Source organism: Labrus bergylta, chromosome 8 (genome assembly GCF_963930695.1).
Source record: "Labrus bergylta chromosome 8, fLabBer1.1, whole genome shotgun sequence".
Taxonomy (NCBI): Eukaryota; Metazoa; Chordata; class Actinopteri; order Labriformes; family Labridae; genus Labrus; species Labrus bergylta.
The window spans coordinates 17,685,600-17,711,517 of NC_089202.1; the positions used below are offsets into that span (position 1 = coordinate 17,685,600).

General features: G+C 39.3%; 3 protein-coding genes and 1 long non-coding RNA gene across 6 annotated transcripts in view; 1 reads left to right on the plus strand and 3 right to left on the minus strand.

The window, feature by feature from the left end:
• Nucleotides 1-1,703: 1,703 nt before the first annotated feature.
• Nucleotides 1,704-4,332, minus strand: LOC109983697 (uncharacterized). The gene is made up of 3 exons (XR_002277966.3): nt 4,239-4,332; nt 3,647-3,745; nt 1,704-2,502 (listed from the first exon to the last, which is right to left on the minus strand). It is a non-coding gene; the product is annotated as an uncharacterized lncRNA (long non-coding RNA).
• Nucleotides 4,333-5,880: 1,548 nt separating this feature from the next.
• pnrc2 (proline-rich nuclear receptor coactivator 2) lies at nt 5,881-9,901 on the plus strand. Its single transcript, XM_020633531.3, has 3 exons — nt 5,881-6,094; nt 6,564-6,787; nt 7,050-9,901. The coding sequence occupies exon 3, from the start codon at nt 7,073-7,075 to the stop codon at nt 7,547-7,549; it is 477 nt and encodes a 158-aa protein (XP_020489187.1). The 5' UTR covers nt 5,881-6,094; nt 6,564-6,787; nt 7,050-7,072; the 3' UTR covers nt 7,550-9,901.
• Nucleotides 9,902-16,382: 6,481 nt separating this feature from the next.
• On the minus strand, nt 16,383-17,150 carry fabp10a (fatty acid binding protein 10a, liver basic). Its single transcript, XM_020633563.3, has 4 exons — nt 17,084-17,150; nt 16,820-16,992; nt 16,536-16,625; nt 16,383-16,433 (listed from the first exon to the last, which is right to left on the minus strand). Exons 1-4 carry the CDS (start codon nt 17,148-17,150, stop codon nt 16,383-16,385), a joined length of 381 nt encoding a protein of 126 aa, XP_020489219.1.
• Nucleotides 16,935-25,918, minus strand: part of myom3 (myomesin 3) — a 55,403-nt gene continuing 46,419 nt past the window's right edge. For 2 of the 3 annotated variants that reach the window (XM_065957675.1, XM_065957674.1), the window contains exons 27-38: nt 25,167-25,226; nt 23,977-24,044; nt 23,609-23,719; nt 23,383-23,470; nt 23,131-23,169; nt 22,693-22,798; nt 20,610-20,773; nt 20,482-20,518; nt 20,273-20,295; nt 20,118-20,173; nt 17,084-20,000; nt 16,935-16,992 (exon numbers count right to left, since the gene is read on the minus strand). In XM_065957675.1, coding sequence (XP_065813747.1) covers nt 19,725-20,000; nt 20,118-20,173; nt 20,273-20,295; nt 20,482-20,518; nt 20,610-20,773; nt 22,693-22,798; nt 23,131-23,169; nt 23,383-23,470; nt 23,609-23,719; nt 23,977-24,044; nt 25,167-25,226 — 1,028 coding nt within the window. In that variant the 3' untranslated portion in view covers nt 16,935-16,992; nt 17,084-19,724. Of the gene's footprint in view, nt 16,993-17,083; nt 20,001-20,117; nt 20,174-20,272; nt 20,296-20,403; nt 20,519-20,609; nt 20,774-22,692; nt 22,799-23,130; nt 23,170-23,382; nt 23,471-23,608; nt 23,720-23,976; nt 24,045-25,166; nt 25,227-25,918 lie in introns of those variants that run through there. The other variant, XM_065957676.1, reaches the window with a different exon arrangement.

The following is a 25,918-nucleotide window of genomic DNA, read 5'->3' on the forward strand; positions in this document are numbered from 1 at the left end:
CAATTGAAGTTAAATGAAATATGACCATACCATAGAAACATAAAGTAACAGAGTTTAGGGATTGTGCACTCTTGTGTCCAACCTAAGTGATGTTTTCAGTGTCAGGGTGGTGCTTGGAGGAGCAGAGTACTTAAGCTGGCTGTTAGAGGTTAGGTGTGAAAAATTATGTCAATAAAAAAAGGGATGAAAAACACTCCAAATGCCCTTCATGTGAAAACCAACCTTCACAGTCACCTTCCACTTCCTGGTTAAGTTATTCTGATGATCTCTTTCTCCATAATTGTTGGAGTCTCTCTGATGCATTGACAACCTTGTAGGTGTACCTCATTGCCGTGATCATTTCTGAAACTCCGAGGTCAAAAAGATGTGGGGCACCGGATAGCCTAGTGGTTATGAAGTGTGTACAGAGGCCAGAGTCTTCATCGCAGCAGCCGTGGGTTCAAAACCAGCCCAGCACTTTGCTGCATGTCGTCCCCCACTCTCTACTTCCAATGTTTCCTCTCTTTCTTCAGCTGTCCTATCAAATAAAGACAATAACCGTCCAATAATATAACTTAAAAAATAATCTCATGCTGGAATAATGAACCTCCTCTGATGTGTTTTTCTCACGCTAAAACCGCCCCGCCATTCATTTTTATTATTTTTCTATTTGTGTGACAGCTGTGTTTCCTTCCCCCTCTTCGTCTAATTATTCTCCACTCATCTTCATTTGACAGCGCATCAGACAGACACACAGGACTTCCTCATAGAATTATATAATTTATGCTATTTCAAGAACTAATTAATCATAGGATTACATGAAAACATAAACTGCTTCATGCTGAGAGACAATGCTGTCAACTTTTCTCATTTAAGGGTTAAAAGTTTTTGCATTATAAATTAAGACAATAGAATGAAATGGTTTAATTTGTGTTGTTATGAAGAGTTATTTAATCAAAAAGGGCTTTCCCTTTATCAGGTTTCTACGATCATGCACTGATATCAGTCTCTCTGTTGAGCTTATTCACTTTAAATGTTAGAATAAGAAGTAAGATCCACAGTTAGTCTTTCATTGTGTAAATCAGTATGTTGCAAATTCAGAAGATTTGATTCTTCAGTATTACATACAGACTGCTGACCACAGAGGAAACAGAGAAAATGAAGGGGTGGCTCTGGGTGTAATTTGGCTTGCAGGACAACAGGGGGCAATGCTAAGCAACCGTACACTAACGTGCTGTGAACGTCATAATAAAAAAAGATAGTTGATTCTTCATCTTCAATCATTAATTTCCTCTACAAATACAAAACTGAACTCTAAAAGCAGTTTCATCATCAAATAAGGCCGTTAAATTTGGCTCACACCCCTCTGGTGAAAATAAAAAGTACATTATTAGTTTGGTGACAAATTAATCAGGTCATAAAATGTCACGTACCTGCGGCATTCTGAAATGAACTAGCAACCTATTTATGCCTGTCACTTTACAGAGAAGTATGCTAAATAGAACAGAAACTGGGACTCATACATGTAATCTATCAAAAGTCAAGACAACACTGTATGTCTTTAGAAAACGATTTCTTGTTTCTTGATGAGGATTTGGAGTAAAACTAAATAAAAGCAAGATAATAAATATGAGAGTGACATGGTGCAGTGGTTATGTCGTCTCCTCCTGTGACCTGATGCACTCAGCAGGCCAGAAGGCAGGAAATGTGATTACAGCGGGCAGAACAGCTCCAATAAGATTTATTTTCAGTCACTGCCTGACCAGGTGCATCACATCAGAACAGACAACAGGACAGAATAAAGCCGGAAATGTTCAATTATTAGATGGATTACATCATCCTGTTACACAACACCCCCACTCCCCCCTCCTTAAAAAAAAAAAAGAAATCGGACAGAAACATGATATGGCTCGCTGTGCTTTTTCAAATGGATTCAGGCTGAATCCATTAATCAAATTTCCTCCTCTCATTTCCAGATCAGCAGACCTTCAGACAGCAGTATCAGATCAGCCATGTGAAAAGACCAAGAACAAATTAACAGTAAAAATCCAATTAGTCCACGCTAATGCTCATTGTTTTAATAATGCTTAATTATTTCCCCTCTTTCTTGGACCAGTGTAATACAATTGTAAATTAATAATAAATGGTTTAATTATTCATTAGAAAAAATAAACAGTGAATTGAAAACTTAAGTAATAATAATAATAATAAGGTTTATTTATAAGCACTTATCAAAACCAATTTCACAAAGTGCTTTTTAAAATGTAAAAAATTTCAACAGTAAAATACACAACAATACAATCTTAAACCATGAAAATAAAAACAACAATGTAGCATAAAACAAATAAGACCAAGATTGAATACAGTTGACAGTCAAATAAATCAAGCACATAAAACATCATGGACAGGGAGAGCAGATAGCCTAGCGTTTATGTCTCAGCAGCTCAAATCCGTTTTTGGCCCTTTTCTCCACGGCATCCCACACTCTCTTCTACCAACATTTCCTGCCTCTCTTCAGCTGTCCTATAAAGGCAAAAAGGGCGAAGAAATTAACTTTGAAAACATACAAACAAAAAAAACATTATGGATAAAACAAGGAATACAAGAAGGCCTTTTGATAAAAATAAGTTTTAAAAAGTGATCTTAAAGAAGATACTGATGTAGCTAGTCTGAGACCCTCAGGCTGGTCTTTAGCCGAGGAGCTTTACTTTTTAAGTTTGACGTGTGAACAGTGAGGAGGTTCCTGCCTCAGGAACTTAGCTGGTAAGGGGACAGCAGTTCTAATATATATTATGGCACCAAACCATGAAGTGCTTTAAAAGTAAGAGGTAAAACCTGAACATTTTCAATTTCAAATTGTTTTTGATTTGAAATATTTATAATGCACTGTATGTTATGAGAGTTGCTCTTAGACAATGCTTTGAAGTTTTTCAATAAGTCTATAGGACTTTATCTGAGAGTACAGAACTGTGTATGCAAGTTTATCTTGAAGCATTCGAAAGGACTAGAAGTGCCTCGTGTTGTTAAAAGTTCAGGGCATGTTGATGTTTCCATAAAGTCATTTATGATAAGAGTGTTAGATAAACACCATGGTGTTTATCAGGCGTCTTGGCTCCTGACAAACAGAATTTTAATTTAATGATTAAATAACACAAACAGCCTGTAACAAGTTATGTTTGTGTTTACTAACTGAGTTGTGTTAAAGGAGCAATATGTAAGATATCTACTGAATTAAATCATAAAATGACCTTACTATGCTACATGTTGAAGTGCTGGCTTCTCTGACAACAATGCAGCAGTATGTGCTCCTTCTGAGTTTTGATTCCACTCCCGAATGGTCTGTTTTTTTGTTTTGACCAAAAAAAGGTAGGCGGTTTAAGGCCCCCCCACGCGGCTGTTTGGGACGCCCCTCGGTGGCAACATCAACAGGTGTTACAGCGATGGAAGTGGGAAAGCAAAGAAAGCTCTCTCAAATGTTTTGAATTTGCACTACACCACTTTTAAAGGCCACGTGTCAGAGTTACATATTTCTCCTTAGAAGCTTCTTCCTTCATTTTGTCTGATTGACAAATCTTGGCACCAGTTGTGTAAATGACTGTGTGTATTAAAAGCTGAAACTGTTTACAGAAAGAGTCTGACTTGAATAATTGTTACTATTCATACTTACACACCATACTTCCGTTCTTCCTCAACTTGTAATAACTGTTAATAGCTGATCAGCTCTGTTGTCCTTGTTGTTACTCCGCCATGTTTCTTGAAAAAACATCTGAAAATTATTCGGAGCACTGAGTACAAATGGAGCATATTGAGACAATTACCGTGTGCATGTGTATGAACTTGGTCTATTCAGTTCTTAGTGTAAAATTCTTTGGTTGAGTTCATTCAGGTTCCTATGTGTTATGTCACCGTGCTTGCTCCTATTATACAAGACAGGGAAAAAAACTTGGCAGCAAAAAGGACAGATTTCTTTTGAATGTGTTATAAAAGGTCTTTGATATGGGCCCTACTTTCTGCTGAGTGGTGTGAAACTGTTCCTGCTTCTGTTCCTCTTTCCCAACACATTTCACACGATTCAAATTCATGGGAAACTCCATAGCTCATTTCCACTGTTAACACACTGCCCCCATGAGACCGACACTATCTATGCTGTGAGAGAATAGATAAACCTGGCAGCTCCCCCCCCCCCCCCCCCCCCCTCACTGTTTTACGGATATTTTCCAGTTCACTTTCCAAAATAGCCCACTGTTTATTTACTATACCTCAGACAAGTCTCCACAGCCAGTCAAATTTGGAGATTTGTTCACCTCCTATCGCTTGTGTACAACCTACAGAAACTTCTGGGTGACCTATTTTCCATACATGACTGACACACCCCCTTTTCAAAGGTTGCTTTGCTTTGGGGAGTGTCCTAACAACGCCTTCAGCTGTGAGCTCTGACACGGACTAAGTTGCGCAACTCTTTTTAAAGTCCAGGCACTTTAAACCAGTAAGGGTGGGAAGCAAAGTTTACCATGGATAAATCCCTGTAGTTGTTTGGCTTACACCTGAACCTGTGGACACTGATAAAAAACAAGTTGTAACCTAAATCTTTACATCCATTTCCTTTTAAAGACAAGGAGGAGGGTGTGTCTTTCAAGAGCAAACATGAATGCTGAGAGAGTTAAAAAAAACAAAAAAACATACAGACTAACATACAAATGGAGAGATTCAAGACCAGTTTACTCCCACAAATAACACGGTGAAAAAGTTATGTTCCAAGGATGTTGTGCAATCAGATCCAACCACCTAACTCTGAAGTTATTCAGGAGTTAGGTCAGAAAGTGCTCAAAATAGCCTCAACTTTAATAGCGTAAAATCGTAACATAGCCTACTACAAGTCATCCTAACAATCTTAAATTAGAAACCAAACAAGCATCTGCTCCACGGCATTGGTTCCCATTGTAAACCATTTGGTTCTTGGTTAATTCAAAAGAAAACATGGGGGGGGGGGGAGTAGGAAAGTTCCCACCTAATGACCCCCAAAGGCTTACCCAAATGTTGCTTGAGATTTATGGCTGTGTGACTTTTATTGTCAGGCTACTCGCTTTGTAGTATTAACTTTGACTTGGGCCTCATCAAAATCAATCTTACTGTATTAAGGCACAAAGACTAACCAACTGGCTGACACTATAGACTGTAAGAAGTGAAGCCTATTCATTAAATATGGCATTGTTTGTGTTAAAACAGACACACAGGAATAATAACTTTCACTTCCCTTTACCTGTAGCCTTTCTACTCAACCAGGTGGAACACTATAAGACGGCAAATTGACCGGTTTAAGTAAGACTTCTGCTTTATTTGTCACAGCAGAAGGACAGCCGGAGGTGGGGGATGGGCAGCGCAGAGAACAGCCTGTTGTTTATCATCACAGCCTGTTGCAGCTGTTTTAACACACTACAACAGGTTTCACCCACAACTAATAGTTTTCCTGTAGCAGGAAAGTAATAATTGTGCCAATAAACCTAAACCCTTGACATGTTTACCTTATTTATTTATTTTTTTAACGCGGAGTCTACACCATTACATAACATTAAACTTTATATTTTGTAACGTTAAAACCAGCCCGCGGTATTTCACGACACTGTGGGCTTGTTTTCTAAATGATTTCGCTCGAAAGCTGGACAGATTTAATGTAAAAACCAGTGTTTGTTTCTGTTATTTTTCATCACTTCCTTCTCGGGAAATACCCGAGCTCCAACAAAGGAAAGGAGGGGACGGTCGGTGATTGACGTCACCAGTCTGGCAACAAGCAGTGGATGCGTCTGGGTTTCTGCTCGCTGATTGGCTAGTACAGGTTGTTCTCGGTACATGATTGGTCAGAGCTCGGTGAGCCTGAGCTACATATCTCTGCTGTAGATTCCATTTTGTTGCAATTCAGACGGAGTCGAGAGAGGGAGACTTGGCCCTTACACGGCCTGTATTACACCACATTAGCATTGAAGGTGACGGATTTTTTTTTCTTTTTAGGAACCACAGCTCTGTTGTTCTTCTAACATAGTCCGCCGAGGGATATTACGAAGGCATATTTTGTATTCACTGTGGAGACGGATTTCATCGACCGAGCCAGGAGAAGTCGGTAAGAGAAAACAGTTTTGTTCCTCGTCGCCATGTTGAGTTCACTGTTTCTTTGTTTTGGTCTGGTGCCAAAGTACTGCCACCGAGATTGTGAATGTAGTCTTTATTTATCAGAAAAATGATCAGCTGTCATTGCGAACTCACAACACGTCGAAATTATTAATATTGTCTTGCACTTTTACGACGAAAAAGTGCCGCTCAAGTACAGTGCAGCTAGAGGCAAACAAACAGACATGTACATTTTTTTACATTAAATATCGTGGCCATGATGTTTGCGTACCCATACATTTTCATTTAACGATGCTTATTTACGCTGGGCTTGATGTTTTCACCTGCAAGATGTGGTGACGCACTATGAAAATGCACCCCCCCCCCCCCCCACCACCAGGAAGAAAACAACAAAGCCACGACGGGGCGTCAAGTCTAGCGTCAATATACAAACACTAATGGACTTTTATTTTGTACTAAAGGTCCTTCGGCTTCTTGGAGCACCGTGTGCCGCCGAGGTTGAGTTGATGTTCAGCTCGGCTCCACGAGAAAACAACGCTCATTGGCACATGAAAACCTCAGACCCTGCTGGACCACAAAGTGCAGCGAGAAGTAGCTTGATAACTACTTCGAGGACCTGGGGCCCGATCGGAGGTGAAAGATTGAAGAGAGAAATCCGTGTCGTCAACTTTCTCACAACAAAGAGGTGAGCTGGAGCTGTTTTTGTGGCTCTCGGCGGTGGGTGGGTGGGGGAGGGGCGGCGGCGGGTCGGAGTGTCTGGTGTTTCTGCACGTAGCGCCGTGTGCTTGTTTATATCAAGGGATGACGTCAGAGTGTGCGTGCTATGCGGGGAGATTAGGCTTTGTCAAGTTCACCCCTGTTAGAAGAACACCACAGCAACACGCACATTTCCTTGATGTCGGTGCACTTAACTCACACTTGTTTTCAAAAATGTTTTCATCATTTAGGTGACACGTAGTGCAGATACAATATGGGAGGTGGAGAGAGATACAACATTCCAGTTTCCCACCCTGAGCGTCCTCTGCCTAAGAAGAACCACCAGCTTAGCAGGGCAAAGCAGAGAAGCCGTGATCAGAACGGAGCAGCAGCAGCAGCATCTGCAGGAGGTGTAGGGGGCCTTCACCACCATGGCCACCGCAGGAGCGACAAAGGCGCAGCCTACCACAGGTCTCCAGAGGCGCGGCAGGCCGTGTCTGCAGAGAAGAGTGCTTCTGTCCGTTTTGCCACCAATTATGATCAGAACTGGGAAGGTGCAGTGTCTCACCTCAACACGTTCCTGGCCACTCAAGGGAGTCCGAGCTACGCGGGGCCTAAGTTCAGCGAGCCACCCTTGCCTAGCGTGTTGCCCAAACCCCCCAGCCACTGGGTGTCCTTCCCTATGGGCTCATGTGATAACAGGGAGATGATGACTTTCCAGCTCAAAAGTCTCCTCAAGGTGCAGGCCTGAGAGGTTGCCCACTCTTTGATCGTTTAAAAGCCAATCAATGAACTGGGACTCTACTGAAGGTACACACCCACCAGGAACACCTCAGTGCTGTAATACTTTTACCTGTTTTTAGTCGAATCACTTTAAGTGTTATGTGACATTTTCCAACAAGCAACACTTGCTGGAAATGTTGATTAAACACCCACATTTTTAAAATTGCGACGTATTACAGCCGCTGAGCCTTGCTGGTTGGTGATGCTTTTACTGGGGTCTGTTTCCTGTGACTAATGAAAAACTGGATATCCTTTGTACTTCTGTTTTGTTTTGTTCTTTTTATGTTGGCTGTTTAAGCAGATTGAGTGATCTTTTTCCCCATGCAAGGGTTATTAGTATTGGTCAGGTTAATTCCCATCATTTTTACAGTCCATTTCTTTGGACAGTCATGCCTTTTCAGTTTATAACAATACTCCTTTAGAGTCACCTCTAAAGTCTGGGTGCTAAAGCAAAATCACATTTGTAGCATTTTTGACTAGGGCCCAATCCTTTTTTTTCTTTTTATATTCCTGTTTTTGAATGAAAAAGACACTCAACTGCAATTCTGCAGGGAAAAAAAGCTATCTTACTAGAGATAATAAGCTGTAGTTAGTGAGTATAGGTCAATATGATAACCTCAAACTGAAGCATAATAAGAGACCATGGCACACAGGCCCCTGGACTGTCAACTCTCGTACCTTTTTATTGCGCTGTGCGCACATGCACTATGGGAGTTGAACAAGTCTGGGGCCCAGACACTCTATCATAGCATTATTTTGTACAAATCCTTTTTGTTGCTGTTGAAAGATGTATGAAGAGATGTTTGTAACCAAAGCAAAGTTTTGCTGTATTCTTTTATTTTCTTTTTTCCTGGACATCCTCCGTGTGAATGGCGTTGTTGCCATTGCCACTTTAACCTTGCCAGCCGAGTGATGATTGGGATTGAGCTCCCTGGGTCATTTTGATCTGTTCCATCAGAACTGTTATTACTCCTCGGACTCAGCCTATGTCACAGTGTTGCAGCTTCAACATGCGGAAGAGGACCAGACGTATACGTGGGACTGTTGAGTTTCACTTCCTTGTTTTGGTCCTGTTGACTGCAAACATCTGTAAGCAAGCTTAAGGCAGAGCTGGGGAACGTCTTTGAATCGAAGTGGCCCGGGGGTCTCAAGGTGAAGCAGAAGTCAGGCATTTATGTTTACAAAATGGAACTTGATGGGTGACCATCTGATTATCAACAGGCCATCTTTGCCTCTGCCCCTGTTAACACTCTTGCACTGCAATCAGACTAGTTTTTAAATGCGTTACAGACCAGGATGCTATTGTAATGATGGAGGCGTGATCGACTATCTCACTATGGATTCTCTATTTTTGTGATTCAATCTTATACTGAGGCTCTTAACTTTCCCTGTGCAGAATTGGAGCTGCTAATTGCTGGCCTAATGACGACGAAACAAAGTATGAAAGCTCGTTAGTGTGTTCAAGAGCCATGTAAATAATGAAATGTATAAAGTACTTGTAGCATATGTACATTTGCAGGCCAACTTTGAGGCCTGTCTGACAAAAGTATTTTTAGTAATAACACTGAATGTATAAGACATGCTAAGGACATGTCTTGACTTCAATGTCTTGACTTCAATACTGAAGAATATTTTTGTTAAAAAAAGGTAATGATGCCTATAGCATTTCGTCAGTACCCTGCACTGTTATCTTTCCAGAGATCTTGCACATGTTTTTTATTGTTTTGTATAATGCAGTGTAGGGTGAAAGATGCTAAAAGCTAATTAAGTAAACTACAAAGTATCGATTCGATCCTAGAGGAGACTTGCCATTGTATGAATTTTCATTCCGAACCTGCTTAAGCTTATGCGTGAGCTTGATGCTTATTATCTTGAGTTGACCTGTTTGTGCCTAAGTTTAAACCCATGCCAAAATTTCATTAGGCGGCCACGCCACGAATCGACCAAATGTTTTCATCAGAACCGCCTTCAGCCCTCAGCTGTTCTTCCGCCAGCTGACAACTGAACCCGGTCCCCTGTTGTTTACGTACTATTTTCTATCGGTTGTTCATGTAAACATTTTTTCTTTCTTTCTTGCCCTGGTTTGAGTCATGCATGGTAAAGTCTCCTTTATTCTAAATTCCGAAACCAATTGGCTGTTAATTTTGTCCCACTCATGAAATGTCACTGAAAATGAAATGAAAATGCCCTGTTTAAAAAATTTGGTATGAATTAGTGTTTGAAAAAAAAAAAAGGAAATGTGTAAGACCACACTCTGTGAAACGAATTGATGAAAATTTTACAAAAAAGAAAAGAAATAAATCCCTTTCCCTCCCCCCTATTTCTGTCTGTGCCTGAGTATCTTATCTAACTCTTCTCTGTAGTGTACATGGAAGAAGTTAAGGACAGTGACTTGCTTTAGCATCGTACTGAAGTGAAGACTAGACGTACTTCGACTCTAAAGTCTACTATCTAAATTTTTTAAACGATAAGTGAAAGAATTCATACACAATTTACTAAGACCATATATACATTTTATTTCAAATGTATTTTTTTATTTTGGGGCTTGTATGCCTTTTAGTTTAGACACAGGACAGTGGACAGAGTCAGAGAGAGAGTGGGGAAGCAGAAAAGGAGCCACAGGTTGGATCCGAATTCGGACTGTCTAACCTCTAGGCTACCGGCCCCTGCCCCCCCGACCATATATCTTTACTGACCGTCATTACTACAGCAGAAATAAGGTGTACAATGTCCTTACTGAAAATGTTTAAGGACATCCATCCTGACAGTCATTTAGAAAACCACGGCCCAGCTTCTTCATTGTGATAACTACTTTTCCTTTGAATTATTTTAATAGATATCATGCTTTGAGTGTTAGGTGAAAAAGCATTTTTAAATTCAACTAATTAATGCAAAATAAGAACAACCCCTCATTTAGCTCCCATAGAAAATAGTTTCTTTAAGCGCCGTCTCAAAAACGCATGAGAGTAAAATCCTGCCCTTTCATCAATCCATGTAATATAATTGAAATTGTAAGACATTAAAGAGGAGCCATCTGCTAGAATACCACTGTCATGTTATCTGATGATACATACATTCAGTCAATTATAAACATTAACTTCATTAGGTGACCATGCCACTAATCAACCAAATGTTTTCATCAGAATATATATTGATATTTTAACATCAACAGCAACAACAGTCAAAACTGAATTCCCAGAATGAATAAAAGTGTGACAACGTTTTTGAGTTCAGACCTGAATACCTCCAACACTGACTGCAGTTTCAGATCTAATAAAATGAACTGAACGAGTCCAAAGATCACAAAAACGCACATTATGACTCACTATGCACTTACTGTTACTCTCACTGAGCACAAGTCATTAAGTCAGTCCAGTTTGAACATGTCACATGACTAACAAAGGTCGAGTTGGAATGTCAATTACCACCATAACTACACCTATCACTTTACAGCTGGATGTTTAACACAGGTAAGTCAGGGAATAATGTTTAATGGAATTTTACTGATTTTTGTTTATTATTTTTATTTATTTATGAAAAGCATGCTCTTCACCTTCATAATTTCACATAATAGCAGGACAATTGCGAGACTCTCCTCTCAAACTTGCAAACATTAGAACATTTATTTTAGCAGAAAGATGGATTTGAGGCTTGCTGTTTATTTAACAATTTAGTTCTTCCAAAGATTTTCCTTTTTTTAATTAACATGACATGAAATTATTCACAAAAGAACACAAGAGGCTTTCACCTTGGAGGGGTAGAAAAAGAAAAGAAGAAAATGAAATACAGAGCATGTTAATGGATGAAAGAGAAGAACAAATATATGGAAATATCACCCATTTACTCTAATATGTCAAATCTGGTGTTATAGGTTTGACATATTGAGTCCATTTGGTCATTATTCTGTACAGTCTTTCCTTTTGGACTTTGAGGGAAAATGACAGCCATCTCCATAACATATATTTCATTATGTCTATCCACTCATCAGTAGTTGGTGGGTTAGGTTTGAGCCCTTTTCTTATGACAGTTTTTTTTGCTTGCTGTCAAAAGAATTTATGCCATTTATCATTTGTACTCCAACTATCATATAAAATATCACCCATATATATCACATCACTAACAGGGATTTTGGCTTTGAACATTGTATTAACATGTTTATGAATTTCCTGCCTGTAAGGTTTTTTTGACAGCACAGCTCCAGAAAATGTGATGATGGTCGGCGTCATCTTTGTTTATTGAAATGTAATTAATGATTCAATAACACTTAACCAACCCAACCAAACTGAGAGAGGTGTACACACAAATGTAAAAACTCACAGCATCCAAACATCACTTTCAAAGCGTTGTGTTCACAATTTCCACCTGTGATAACACACATTCCAATATAAATACAAATCTGCCAGACCGTGCTGCTTTTCTAAAACGCTTTAGGACAAAATGATTTAGTTTTTTTTTTTACAACGCAGGAGTCATAAATAAGTACACCTCTGTTGCTCTCTCATTAGCATCAGACTTCTCTAAAATGATAAATTCCCACAGAGACTGAAACTCTACATCCACCATTTCAATCAAAATCTTCATCAGAGACTGATTAAGTAGAACTGGGAGGTGACAGAGAGCCGGTGGCCTTCAGACTTTTCAACCCCGGGTCTGGATCAGGAGGGGGAGTGTCATGCAGAGCCGCTGTGAGTGGTGGTGGACCCCTGTTGGCAGGGCAAGGCATGTTTATTTATAACACACCATTTATATTTAAAGCAGCTTGAAGTGTTTTATAGAGTCAGAAACAACATTAAAAACATTAAAGAAATGTGACATTATCCACAAAAGGACGTTAAAAATATCCTCAATCTGCTCTTGTTAGAGTACTATGTGTGATATTTCATATTTCCCCTTTGTAAAAAATGTGCACTGAAGAGTTTAAACAAAAGGAAAGCCTTTCCTGATGTAAAGTAACAACATGATGTGTTAGCCTACATGTCATTTTCATTACTTCAGCTCCTTTGTATCAATTATTGATCCAAACACTCCCTGCAGGCTGCACAGAAGAAAAACCCTAACCGTTTTTTCTGGGTGTGTATTCAACTCAACTCAGTATTATTTACAGTATAAAGCCACTTTCATACAAATACACACATATGATAAGACAAAATAATAAAAAGCAGAGATAGAACAAATGTTAAGTTAGGTCTTCAGTTTACTAACAGTCAGTTTTAGTAGACTACAACAATAATCCGGTGTGTCACTTTTTACATGCTGAACTATTGCTCTTCCTCTCTTTTGGCTGAGCTATCCTTTCTCTCCTCATGCTTTACCATCCTTGTTTATTTCTCCAATTCCTCTACTCTTGTTATCTACCTTTTGGCTTCCTTTCAGTGGTGCAGTTTCTCCAAAAATGTTTCTTTGTCATTCTGAAGCAAACACATAATTCTCACAAATAATTAGAAATGTAAAAAAACACAGAAAGATTGTAGATGGGATAAAAACTTGAGACAAAAGGCCTCATTTTTACCATCCATCCATTATCCATTATCCACTTTTCCCATAAAGGGGCTGGAGCCAATCCCAGCTGTCATTGGGCGAGAGGCGGGGTACGCCCTAGACTGGTTGCCAGTCAATCACAGGGCTGACATATAGAGACAGACAACCAGTCACACTCACATTCACACCTACAGACACTTTAGATTCACCAATTAACCTAACCAGCATGTCTTTGGACTGTGAGGAGGAAGCCTGAGTTTCCAAAAGAGAACCAACACATGAACAGTGAGAACATGTAAACTCCACACAGAGAGGCCCTGTCCGACAGGGAGTCGAAACCAGGAACCTTTTCGTTGTGAGGAAACAGCACATAGCCACATTTTTCTTTTCTTCCCAGAAATACTTTATTAATCCCTGAAAGGAAATTCAGTGTTTTCTTGTCCACAGTGTATCAAAGTCAAGTGTCATTTAGAACTCTGCAATAAGCCAATAATGATTAAAGTCACATTTTAAAAGGTCATGAAATAATAATAATAATAATACATTAGATGTATATACTTGCTGGTTATCATATTATTAAAGCTGAAGGAGCAAAGTGTGCACAGTAAAAATATCACCTGTTGCCAGTACATTACACCACTTATCCAGTTCCTCCTTCTCTTAAAGGGAAGTTTCCTCATCGAGGTGTGGCGATACCAATAAAAAAATAAAAACCAGCCAGCCGACTTCACACATCCACAGCCCGTGTAATAAACTGAAAGAACATGCCTCTAATTTAGTCAGAGGTGGCAAAGTAACAGAAGTTTGTTACTTACAAAGTTACTATTTCATTTAGCAGACGCTTAGTCGAAAAGGGAGCTACATCGTCAGCAAGAACTTCAAAAGAAAATTGTTGTTTGGATAAATTATTCACGCTAACATTTCAAACAGATTATCATGGCGTAACCGTGGTAACAGCAATTTATGGGCTTCCGAGTTTGTAATTTGCAGTATTTTTAAAGTGTTTAACACAAAATACTATTCATATCTATGGTATTGGCGTGGTATTGAGTGTGAGAAACTAGTATCTTTAACCTGTACACACAAAATTACAATCTACCTGTACTGTTTGATAGCTAACAGTAATGATTGACTTCTTGACTTCTACTGAGATTTGAATGCCATGGTTGATGCCAGCTGATACCACAATTTATTTATCCTTATTCTTTTTAATTGAGGTTGAGGGGTTAAGTATCGAGGCTATATGGCACTGTGTCAAAACATGGTTTGAAAGAATGTAAGATGGTTAATGGAGCAAAGGTTTTGACCTGGGTCGGATACAAAGCCTATAATTATTTTTAGGTATTTTTTTTTGTAAACGGACAACTGTTCTGAATTTGGGTAAAGTAGGCCTGCCAATAAACTGCTCTAGTTCTTTCTCTGAAGCTAAATAAGCAGTCTGCTGATAAAACGCTTCAGAAAGCTGTTAGTACAGCTTGTCTAGCAACACATTATGTAGGCCTAAATTATCAAACTTTGATTAAGGAAATATAAGACCTACAAGTTTGAGGAGAAGTTAACTCTTGGACTTTAAAGCTGACTGTAGGTTTAATTTATTAACATGTGAGTTACCTATACAAAGAAACAGGAGTCTATTATTGTCTGTCAGCACATTGTATTCAAGATCCCTACGCAGGTGAATGTGTTTAATGACGGCTATTAGTGGTTTTCTGTAAGAATAGGCAGGTAGAAATGACCAACCCCCCTCGCCTCTGGGTACGTAACGTTGACGTCACCTGCATGTTTGTGTGATGACACAGTGGTTTCTATATGATTAGCATCGCGCTAGCTCGATTGTACCTCCGTGCCTGCAGGACAGACATCACTAATTAGGCTACCGGAGTCGCGGGTGATGTTTACGAAACTCAGTTTTACAGACAAACTGGTTCTTGGTTCTTTATACACACACATACTAAGTGATACGCGTTCTCTTCGCACTGCGCATGCTCCGCGTGCAGAGCCACAAGGGTGAACACTGGAAAGTTGTGTTGGTATTGCAATCAGTTAACATAATGTTGCAAAGTATCTGCCGTGTTTGAAGCCAATTTCTGACAAGGTGTGAATAATAACAAGTTGCTAAGACATTATCATGACTCTAATTCTCAAAACAATGAGAAACATTTGCACACTATGACTAAATGATCTCTAAACAATGATTAAGTATCTCAGATTAATAAATTAGGAGCCTACCTCATAAGAAAGGTGTTGCGGGTGTATTTAAAAATGATGAAAAAAGCTCTCAGAATAGGTACTACTTTCTCAGATTCACACTAAATAATGCAAAAAATAACGAGACGTTTAAAGCTATTGGACAGCATTTCACTGATAATTGTAAACTTTTTCAAATTAGAAACTTCATACCTCAAAAAATTAAAAGTTTTTAACCAAATATTTACTTAGTAGCCCACAAATAAGAGAAACTAAATCTAAAAGGGTGTAAACAGAAATGTTGTATGATGAAATGGTTGCTGTATAGTGTTCTATCTAATATAAAGAAAATATTTTCCAAAATGAATTATTGTTATCTCAAGCATAGACTGTAAATGTTAATGGACGAAGCCTGAGTGACGTCACCCATCTAATGCGGCAGGCGGCTCATCGGCAGCAGACGCCATGTTGGAAATCCTGTCTCAGCCTCACTTTCAGTTGACCTAACGACAGGCTGAGAGCTGGAGCTGAGGCGGGTTTTAAGCCTCTTGACGAACCGTTACATTGCACCCACCTGTCAATCAGGTCAGATACACGCCTAACTATGGATTACATCGTTCATAAAATCAAAACGGAGCCGTTTATAAATAAATCACCCCCTCTACAGTGTGTGCCCATGAGGACAATTACTAATCACACCTATTTGGCTTTTTGTACCACGCTGCAAACATGTTTTCGACTTTTTTGGCTCTCATGCTGTAATTTTGGCTTAGCCACCCTCAAGCGGTCACTCGACGCTCTGCAGGATTTTGCTCTTCCACATTTACTTCATTTTTCAGGACTGCAGGTTGCCACTTGATCTTTACATAACAAGATACTATGTCAGTATTTGGGATGAATTTCACATAATGTTGTGACTGTGTTATTCCTTGAACATATTTAGTCACTATTTTTTTTTTTTATAGGAAAAGTCACAATTTAAGATAGAACATCAGTATTTGGGTCATTATTTGAGTATAGGATTCTGCAAAGAGAGCCATGCATAGGTTTTCCCCCAAAATGACGATGAAAACTTTTTTTTTTTTTATTAAGCAACACTTTTATTTAAATAGACATTGGTTTCTTCACAGCCAAGGTTACATCTTCTTGCTCTTCCTGATCAGAGTTGCTGAGCCCATTGTCATAGTCTGTCGAGGAATAATAGAAAAGGAAACACATGTTATGCAATTACTTCCAGCTTTTGATACAATTTTGACAGAGTGAGTACATTCAGGTCAGTTGTGCTGTACCTCAATCATCTCTCCTCCCTTGATCTCCTGGATGTGGGAGGTCTTGCCGGTGTTGCAGACCAGCTTGCCACCCTCCATATTGACAACACACTGATGGTCAGAGGAGGAGACAACCCAAAACATCAGGCATGGAGCCATAAGACACAAATATTAGACAGTGTGCACTTGCAGGCTCGTTCTATCACAAAGCATAAAATCAAAATGTCTTGATCAAAATGACACTAATTTAAACATTTATAGCGTCTATGTGATTTGCAAAAGAAAAGTAGATTAGGATTTCAGACCTTGATCTTCTTGCCGTCCATGGTGGTGATGTCAGCCTCCTTGCCGATGGTAAAGGAGTTGGTCACAGTCTTTCCGGGGGTCTTTGAGGTGACAGTAAAGTCATTGCCGCTCTGCTTGATCTCTGTAATCGGCTTGATGTCTTTGGCCATCTTGATGACTTCTGGAGGAAGTTCTGTAAGTAATGCACATATGTTTTTTGTTAATTCCGTCACAGTATAAAAGCGTACAAGCAAAGACTGACAGACGTCTCGGTTCTCACCCACCCATTGCCTTGAGGAACTCCTCATAGTTCTCCTGAGAGTACACCTGCCATGTTCCGTTAAAGGCCATTTTTTTTCTTGAAGATCTGGATTCTCCTTCACCGAGGGGGGAGGCTGTGACAGCTGTGTGAAGCTCAACACAATGTGAGGGATGAGACTGTAGCACTGCACTTCTTATACTAGAAGGCAGGTGGGGTCTCAGCATCGTGTCTAATGAGTAACAAAGCTCTGTGAAGTAATCGCTGCTGTTTGAACAACCTGGAGTTCACTTACTCCTGTTTGACCAAATCTCAGTTTCAAACACAAATGAAATGAGACCTTCTGTTTCTGGTCACGTTTGTTGTAATGCTTAATTGATAAGTTATATGTACAGATTTCTTCATGTACAACACTCACTTTCATTAACTTCAGGGTTGAGAGTGAATCTGCAGATTGCAACCTTCAGGACTAAAATCTGTCATTTATTAGATTCAGACTTTTTTTTCTCTTTATTTATTTAACCTTTCATTTATCTGGAATTTTTCCAATGACATGAAAAAAAAAAAACTTTATCAAGGTGTCCTCGCCGATTACTAGCACAAAAACGATTCACGAGAGAGAATAAAAAATGTAATGCAGATGACATTCACCAATAAAGCAACATCGATCACCCCCTTGCAAAGTGCATTCACTGCTCAGATAATCCCTCATCATATTTTTATAGTCTTTTTTTATAAGGCACCATATGCAGCTATTGAATGTTTAAGAAAGCAGTATAGAAAATAAAAATAAAAATGCAGTTCCTCTAATATGGTATGTGGATGTTACAATGGTTGGATGGATTCTACAGTTCTTAAACGAGGAAAACCAACTTTTTAGTGAAGCGTAGTAAAACATTTACAATACTAACTGATGAATGTCAAAAAACGTCACTGCTGTTCTATCTTAACTTTTATCTGTAACCCACTAACTTAATGTGCAAATGTTAAATGGACTTGAGCTTTTATAGCACTTTTTTTGTCTTCTGACTACTCAGAGCTCTTTTACACCTTCACGTTCACACACTGATGGCAGAGGCTGCTGTGTAAAGTGTCCATCAGAAGGAACTAATCCCATTCATACACATTTATACGCTGCTAACGAAGCAGCGGAAGCATCTTGGGGTTAAGTGTCTTGGCCATGGACACATCGGACATGTGGCTGCAGGAGCTTTCAGTTGAACCATGAGTGACTCTCTCTCTTGAGAAAACAAAGTTATGAATTGGCGCTATACAAATAAAGATTGATATTGTTCAGTTATATTGTTTTAACTCTTTGCTGCTCTTAGGATTTTTTCCTTTTTTCATGTTGCTTTTATCATAGAGTATTTGCTCCTTTTTATTAATTTCTATGTTTAACATAGTTCGACCTTGGAACGTCTGTCTTTGAAAAGGGCGATGGTGAAGTTTGCCTGGATACTAAATGTGTCAATTCTTTTTAAATTGTGTCTGGTGACACGACGAAATGATGTGAGCATCTGTTAAAAAAAAAAAAAAAAAAGAAGCTGAATAAGTTGAACATTAATTTGAAACTGAACTTCACACACGTCTGCAACCTCTCTGCTGTGTGCCGTTGAACCTGGTGAATCCCCCTGACTGAGCGGGGCCCGGGAGTAGGGTTAATGACACTACGGACTGTTTGTTTAGCACTGAAAGACACAATCTGGGATTTATTTTTTGCTGCATGAGATGAAAAAAAAAAAAAGTTTTTTGTAAGTGCTTAAAAAAGGGAAGTCATTTGAAATTCCTTTATTAAATTCAAACTCAAACGACACATTTTCACCTAAACCTCTTCAGTCCTGTATCTTTAGTGTTTACAGTTTCAGACCTGACAGACCTTATAGTGCATGCTCACACCATAACTTTGGTTTGACGGCTCCAAGGCCACAAGCAACATTTAACAAAAAACAAAAAAAAACAATCATATGAAACGCAACAGCACAAGAAGAGAAAAATCAAAGTCAGCAAACTGCCTGTGTGTTGTCTGGTTTATAAAAAAAGAAAAAAGAGAGGAACTTGGTTTTTGACATGACTGTTTTTTAATTTTACAGTATTTTCCACACTTTACTGTACATTTATGCCTATATAGCGTCATGTGTGTTCCTATGTTTTGATATTCTCTTACCTTTCTTATCTTATCTCTCATGCTGTTTTTGTAGCTCTTGTACAATATGGGTAATGTGTAATATATGTTGTGTTGTTTTGCATTGGTATGTACCTTTCTGTTTACACATGGATGTGTTTTTCTATTGTTTTTATTTATTGATTTGAGTGGAATCAGTTGAATGTTTGGCAGCACTTTGAGTCCCAAGGGGAAAATGTAGTGTATTGTAACATATAGGGATGTTAATGATTAATCATGAATCAAGTAATCATTGTTCAGTATTAAACCGATTAGAAATGTATGAACTAACAATCTGTTTTGTTTACACTTTTACCAGCGGTCACATGTAATACCATTTTATACCAAAAGAGGGCGCCATTTACTTTTGCAAACCCAAAAAACGATTGTTATTATTACTAAAGGAAGCACTATCTACCATCAAACCATCTTCTCTTCTATCTATCTGTGCAGGTTTACAGTAAAACCATCAAACCGTGCACTACATGTCTTTCTAACTTCTTGTTCAGTTGTAACCCATGTCCACAGCGTTTGCTGGAGGCTTATCCCCGAGCTTGTAAACACTCACTGTCACATCAACAGTTTCAGATCCACACTTGTTGCGCACAAAGATGCTGTATTTTCCAGAATCGGCCATGTTGACGTGGTGGATAGTGATGGTGCTGCATTTTGGCTCCTTGGTGATGGTAAACTGGGTCTCATCAACAATCTCTTTGTCGTTTCTTAGCCAGGAGATCTCTGGAGAAGGTGCACCGTCGATGAAGCAGGTCAGACACAGAGACTGAGGAGAGGAAGAGAAGGACTCAAAAGATAAGTGAGGACAGAGCTGAGAAAAGACGGTTACATCACTGCATAGTGTAATTATGATGCAATATGAGACTAATAGGTGATGTAATACCTTTCCCTCCATGATGGCTACCACATCAGGAAGACCTTTTGTCACCTTGGCCCGGTCTGAAAACAAAACACACGCCATAACTCCCTGCTGACACCCTCACTAAGAATTCTTTAATCGTTGTTGTGGACACAAACAACACATAACCTGTGACTCACTTTTCTCAGCAATGGCCTCCTGCCTGAGGGAGGAAAACAAAGGGTCAAATCGATGTGACAGGTCAGGACACATATACAGCTGCGCCAAGATGTTTGTAATGAATCGTTTTCTACCAATGGGCTGGTACCACTTGCCTCTGACTTCAAGGTGTTTCTGTTAGTGTCACAGCAAGCCATGCATCAAATACTGCTTCTAATGCAGCACTTACTTCAACCTCTGGTACTCTAGCAAGGCATCAGCAAGGGCTGTAGATATAACAACCAAGATTTAGACCAACAACTCTGCTCTTAAAATCGTCTTTAATCTGACATTTTAGATTCTTTAAATCAAGCCCACCTTGTGCAGAGAGGTCAAGGTATCGTTTGTGTGTCTGTTCGCCATCAAACATCTCCAGGGTGTATTTGCCTTTATCGTTCTCAGTTGGGTTACAGATTTCAATCCAGACTTTATCCATACTGCTTCCAGTCTTCATCCTGGCTTCCTGGTCGATCCTCCTCTCCCTACACAAAACGAAAGGATAGATTCATACTTGCCTCTGCTGCATGTGTGTGCTTCATAAAGAGGGTAATATAGCACGTCTGATTGATTGAATGCATAAATAAATCATTGATAATATGTTACTTTCCATTTTTATATTAGTGCGACCTCGTCTTTTTGAGCCAGGCAGGAATAATCAAGGTTGAAGTTTTTTTATACTCAGGTGGAAAAGAAGACTGAAAAATTGCAGCTTTGACTGGAAACCTACAAAGATAATTTTATGCAGGAGTTTGACAGACTGCAGGTACAGAAGGTCAGGTATTTGTTCACTCTTTTTTAAGGCTGTTCTTTCATCGACCACCAGATGGTGCTAGCAACCTTCCTTTAGAAACCAGCTGTGCCAATAACCATGTCATACTTAACATTTGTATATACAACAATTCCCACATGCATGTTTGAACGTTATAAGAGGCACACCAGCTTAGAATCACTAATGTGCTTTTAAAAACAAGTCGAGTGCAACAGCTCTCACTTTCCCCCTGTCTTTCTCTGTTATCCCGTTTTGGTGCTGCAGAATTAAAATCTACAACTCGTTGGTTCACACTTACATACAGATTTTTTACCATAACACTTATTAACCAGCTTAAATCTTAATACTGTCTGAAAATAAATGATGCATCAGCATCTTTCGAATCTTTGTTGAGGCTACGCTTTAGTTAAAACTGAGAGAAATGTTCAAACATGAGATATGATTTCTATGTGTGTTATATGTCACATTCATACACATTTATCAAATACTCAGACTGATATAATGGGTACCTCTGAAAACCTGTGAACCCCAACCCTTTGGTTATAAATAAGGAGGATGATCCAGGTGGCCAGATGCGCCCCAGCTGCCACAGCAGAATATTTGCATGCAGACATTAAGATTCAGCTCCACTGTCACATTTACACGCTGAACTCATTAAAGCAGTCAAACTCATCAACGATTTAGAAGCTGAACTTTGGTGAAGAGTTTGCCATCATTAAGGGAAATGTCACATTCCTAGCTGCATGCGGTTTTATGTGTGTATTGTCAGCATGTTAAAGCGGTATGTGAGGTTTCTCTTTGTGGTCTCTTATGTGTACATAAACACACAACACGTGAGCTGCATCTGAACCTACACTACCTTACCACGGACTCCTGCACTGGTGGAGGAAGTCATACAGCTGTAGCCGTAACGTGTGGCCATCCTCATGTTTGCAGCTTTGCATTACAGCGTTGTACCTCTGTGGCTTGCAGTAGAAAATGGTTGTAACTTAAGGTTGTTCTGATTTATTATATGTGCCAGTTTCTTTCTCATGCAGCATTTTTAATAAGGACTTTTCTAGATTTTGTCTCTTACACACTTAAAAGTTTATTTGGAATACTTCCTCATCCTTCCTGACCTTTAGTCTCATTTCTTTTTCACATTATACATCCTCAATTCCTTCCCTTACTTCCTCCCCTCTCCTCTCCTCACATCTTAGTCCCTCCCATCTGAGATGCAAGCGGAGGAGACAAGGAACAAACACAAGGAGGGAGGAGTTGAGGTAACAGGCTTTTAACATCAATTATTTAGCTCACTGCTATAATAAATAACCTGATGAGCATAATACTGTTCAAAAAAGTAGATTTTGGTACATGTATTTCTTTATACCTGTCGTGTGTCCCGTCTCTTTTACACGCCGCAGATGCAAGAAAACGACTATAAAGGATACGCCTCACTCATGGCTTCTCCCCGAAGCTCCTCTGCTCGTCAAGACGCCTTTAAGGAATGGAAACTTACTTTCTGTTTGCTCTGAGATTGATATCATGGTAGTAGGATGTTTGAGAAGAGAAGAGATGAGAAGACCAGGAGGAACAAAATAGAGAAACAAAAAGACGCTGTGAGGCCAGGAGTTTCTCTGCAGGTGGACTCACCCGTAGTACCAGCTGTTCTTCATGTAGCTTATATAGTATTTGAGTGAGCAGTAGATCATAACTCCTTCAGAGGTGCTCTGAATCCTGAGCGGGCTGGCTGACAATGCTGCAGAAACCAAGAGACAGGGAAGGTACAGCCTCTGATTATTTTCAAACGATTCAGTTTCCCTCTGCACGTGTAACCCATTACCTTCTGCACGACACATAAGTGCACACATAAGTCAAAGCCTTTGCATGCAAAAGTAGACTAAAAAAGTATTTTCTATTCTATTCTAAAACAACTTTATTCTTATCTGGGAAACTGAAACTGACATTAATATTCTGAAACAACACACATGATTAATTAACATGGCCAACACAGCACATCTGGTGTAAATAAAAAGTAATTGACACCTTTCACAAACATTGTTGTGTAAAGACGGAGTGTGAATAACTCACCACACTGTTTACCCAGCTGCTGCAGGAGCTTGTCGTACTCTGTCAAGGAAAATAACAGTTCAGCGTTCAGAGAGTCATTTTATGTTGTCGTTGGAACACAACAAATACTAAATGCAAGATTTATGGTGGGTGGCTGAATGCTAAGGACACATAAGCGAAAAGAGGGAAATAAAAAGATGGGCAAGAGGTGGCAGCTTAAATGTAAACAGAACCAAATTGGGAGTGATAGTTGTTGTGAAGGTCAGATCTCACCGTCATGGAGTAACTCTAAGGTGCTGACGTCCTCTCCTCGTCCATCTGACACCACAGCTCTGTAAGAACCCGCCTCTTTCTTTGTGACCTGAAAACAACAACATCACCTCTGGTAAATCAAATAAAACCATCAACAACTTCAAATATCAAATATTGACAACTGGAGAATTGGAGAATAAGCTAACGCCTCGAGTTGTCTGAAACATAGCAGGAACATTTCGGTTACCTGTGGGACGCTGAGTGTGCAGACTCCTGATGTATGGTCATACACAACTTGGGTCAGCGCCGCACTTTCTTTAAACCACTTCAGAGTCGTGTCCTTGTTTGTGTTTGTCACCTGAGTATGTGGAGAAATGACACACCTGAGGTAAAAGTGCCCCAACTTTCCTTTTTAAATAGTTTTGTCTCTTTAAATGGGGCGCGCAACATAACCACCGGGCTAATTGTCGCCTAAAAGCTAACTATATTTACATGCTTTGTGTTGATTTAATCTCTAATGTGTTAAAAGATATGACATTCCTTGGCGCTTAATCCAGTGCTAATTTAGTTCTGTTGTTGCTGTTCGCTTAAATACTCTGCTAAACGAAAACGTACCTTGCACTTTATGATGAGTTCACAGTCCTCGTTCACACTCCACGACAACAATTCCTCGAAATAAGGTCCTTTGAAAAGCAGGAAACATGATTACTCATCAGTACTGACGCTGACACATCAATTTATGTGAACAAGCAATGCAACATTAATTCTTCATAACTGATCAATTTATGACAATTAAAGTTATGGCTGCAGGATGAACCAGAGCATGGCCTGAAATACGCCTAGAGGGAATATTCACAGTACAGGAGGAAACCTTTGTCCCACTTGGTTTAATATCTCTTTTGAATTGCAGTTTAGTGCATAAAGAAGATCAAACGTGTTGAAATGTGTAACATGGACTTTGAATATTGGACATGTGGTGAGAGAGTGGTTTTTCAGGACACTGGGACATTCCACTCAGACATGTATAACTTCTCCTTATCACATCTGAGAGGTCATGTGTTAAAAAAAAACATGGAGTTCAGTATCACAGGGAGCTTCTTTCCTTTCTTTATGTCACTCTTTAGTTTGACAAAAAGCTGTGTCATCATGAAAAATATATTTTAGCTATTGCATGCAATAGATCAGTGGTTCCCAAAGTGGGGGCCGCAAGACACCGTGAGGGTGGTCGTGAGATGCCTTGCAAAAACTTAGAAGGAAATGATTCAAAATGGTTTTAAAATAGCATATTTTACCCATCATTTTGAAAGGATATACAAAAAAGCTGTTAAATGTTAGTTTGCACATGACCACAACAATTTTGTTGTCTGCTGCTCTAAATAGATAAAATTGCACAGAGAGACAATGAAATATAAAATAAGTATGTTATCTTTTGTTTTGGTCTAATGCCAGTGTTTGGAGAGGCCTCCTAGTGCTTGTGGCTGTGCTCAATGTTAAATGCTTTAACCACTTCAAGGGACAGTTGTTTCCTAGTCTCTGAAACCCTTATTTTGGGGCTGCAAAAGTTTGGGAACCCCTGTAGATAACCTTGGATTGACATGACAGTGAGTCATGTTTGTATCTTTCTAAGTTACTCACTCACTTTGTTATCCGCTGGTAACACACAGGTTCTGTTTCAGCAGTAGGTAAAACATTGAATATTTTCTACAATCACAATTTGATTCAAGTCACGCTGTGGGCCCAGCAGCAAACACTCTTATTGTGTTTACTTTGTAGAAGTGTGTTACTGATGTTTGAAGACTGCTCACCAGACTTTTTCTGTTGGTCGCGTCTGTTTTTATCCGCCAGGGCCAGCGTCTGACGAAACTCTGACAGGGACACAGAAATAGCAGACTCAGAGGAAAACAGTAGAATCACAAAGAGGGGAAAATCACTTTCCCCGCTGTTCCAATTTCCTGAGGCCACTTCTGCCAAACACGAATAATTAAAGTTAACAAACGTAAAATACAGAATCCATTCATGTCTTTGTTCACAAATAAAGACAGAAAAATTATCTTTGAAATGAACATCAGCAACCTGTGCTCAGTTCAAATGACAAGAGAACCCACACATGTTGCATTAACACAGTAAAGTAAGAGAAGATAAATATGGGCTCTCTTCAATATTTTGAATTTGGACTGCAGTACCCATTTTAAACACTAGGTGTCAGAGTTACATATTGCTCCTTTAAAATAAAACAATTTTCACCAGGAGATGTTTTGTTCTCCATTAATTAATTAATTGCTCAAAATAAACTGACTTTAAACATCTTCCTGAATACAAACTTCATACTGAGCCCCATAAATATCCCAGACAGAGTCCTGGCCAGAATTTCATTGACACAGGGGTCATATCATATAGGGTGAATAACTTGGAGGACACTTTAGAGTCTGCTTAAACTGTTATTTGCCTTTGTGATTACCAACTTTTTCAAAGGTTTATTCTCACCAGCAGGAACAAATGTGATGAGGAAATTCTTAAACGAACATTTAAATAGATGACATCTTCAATATGGTGGTGT

Excerpts from the sequence above, each read along its gene's own strand:
- pnrc2 (XM_020633531.3), top strand. The coding sequence starts at position 7,073 with ATGGGAGGTGGAGAGAGATACAACATTCCAGTTTCCCACCCTGAGCGT.
- fabp10a (XM_020633563.3), bottom strand. The coding sequence starts at position 17,150 with ATGGCCTTTAACGGAACATGGCAGGTGTACTCTCAGGAGAACTATGAG. Across the intron at positions 16,993-17,083 it reads GGAGTTCCTCAAGGCAATGG|AACTTCCTCCAGAAGTCATC; the intron begins GTGGGTGAGAAC and ends CATTACTTACAG. Across the intron at positions 16,626-16,819 it reads TGGACGGCAAGAAGATCAAG|TGTGTTGTCAATATGGAGGG; the intron begins GTCTGAAATCCT and ends TCTGACCATCAG.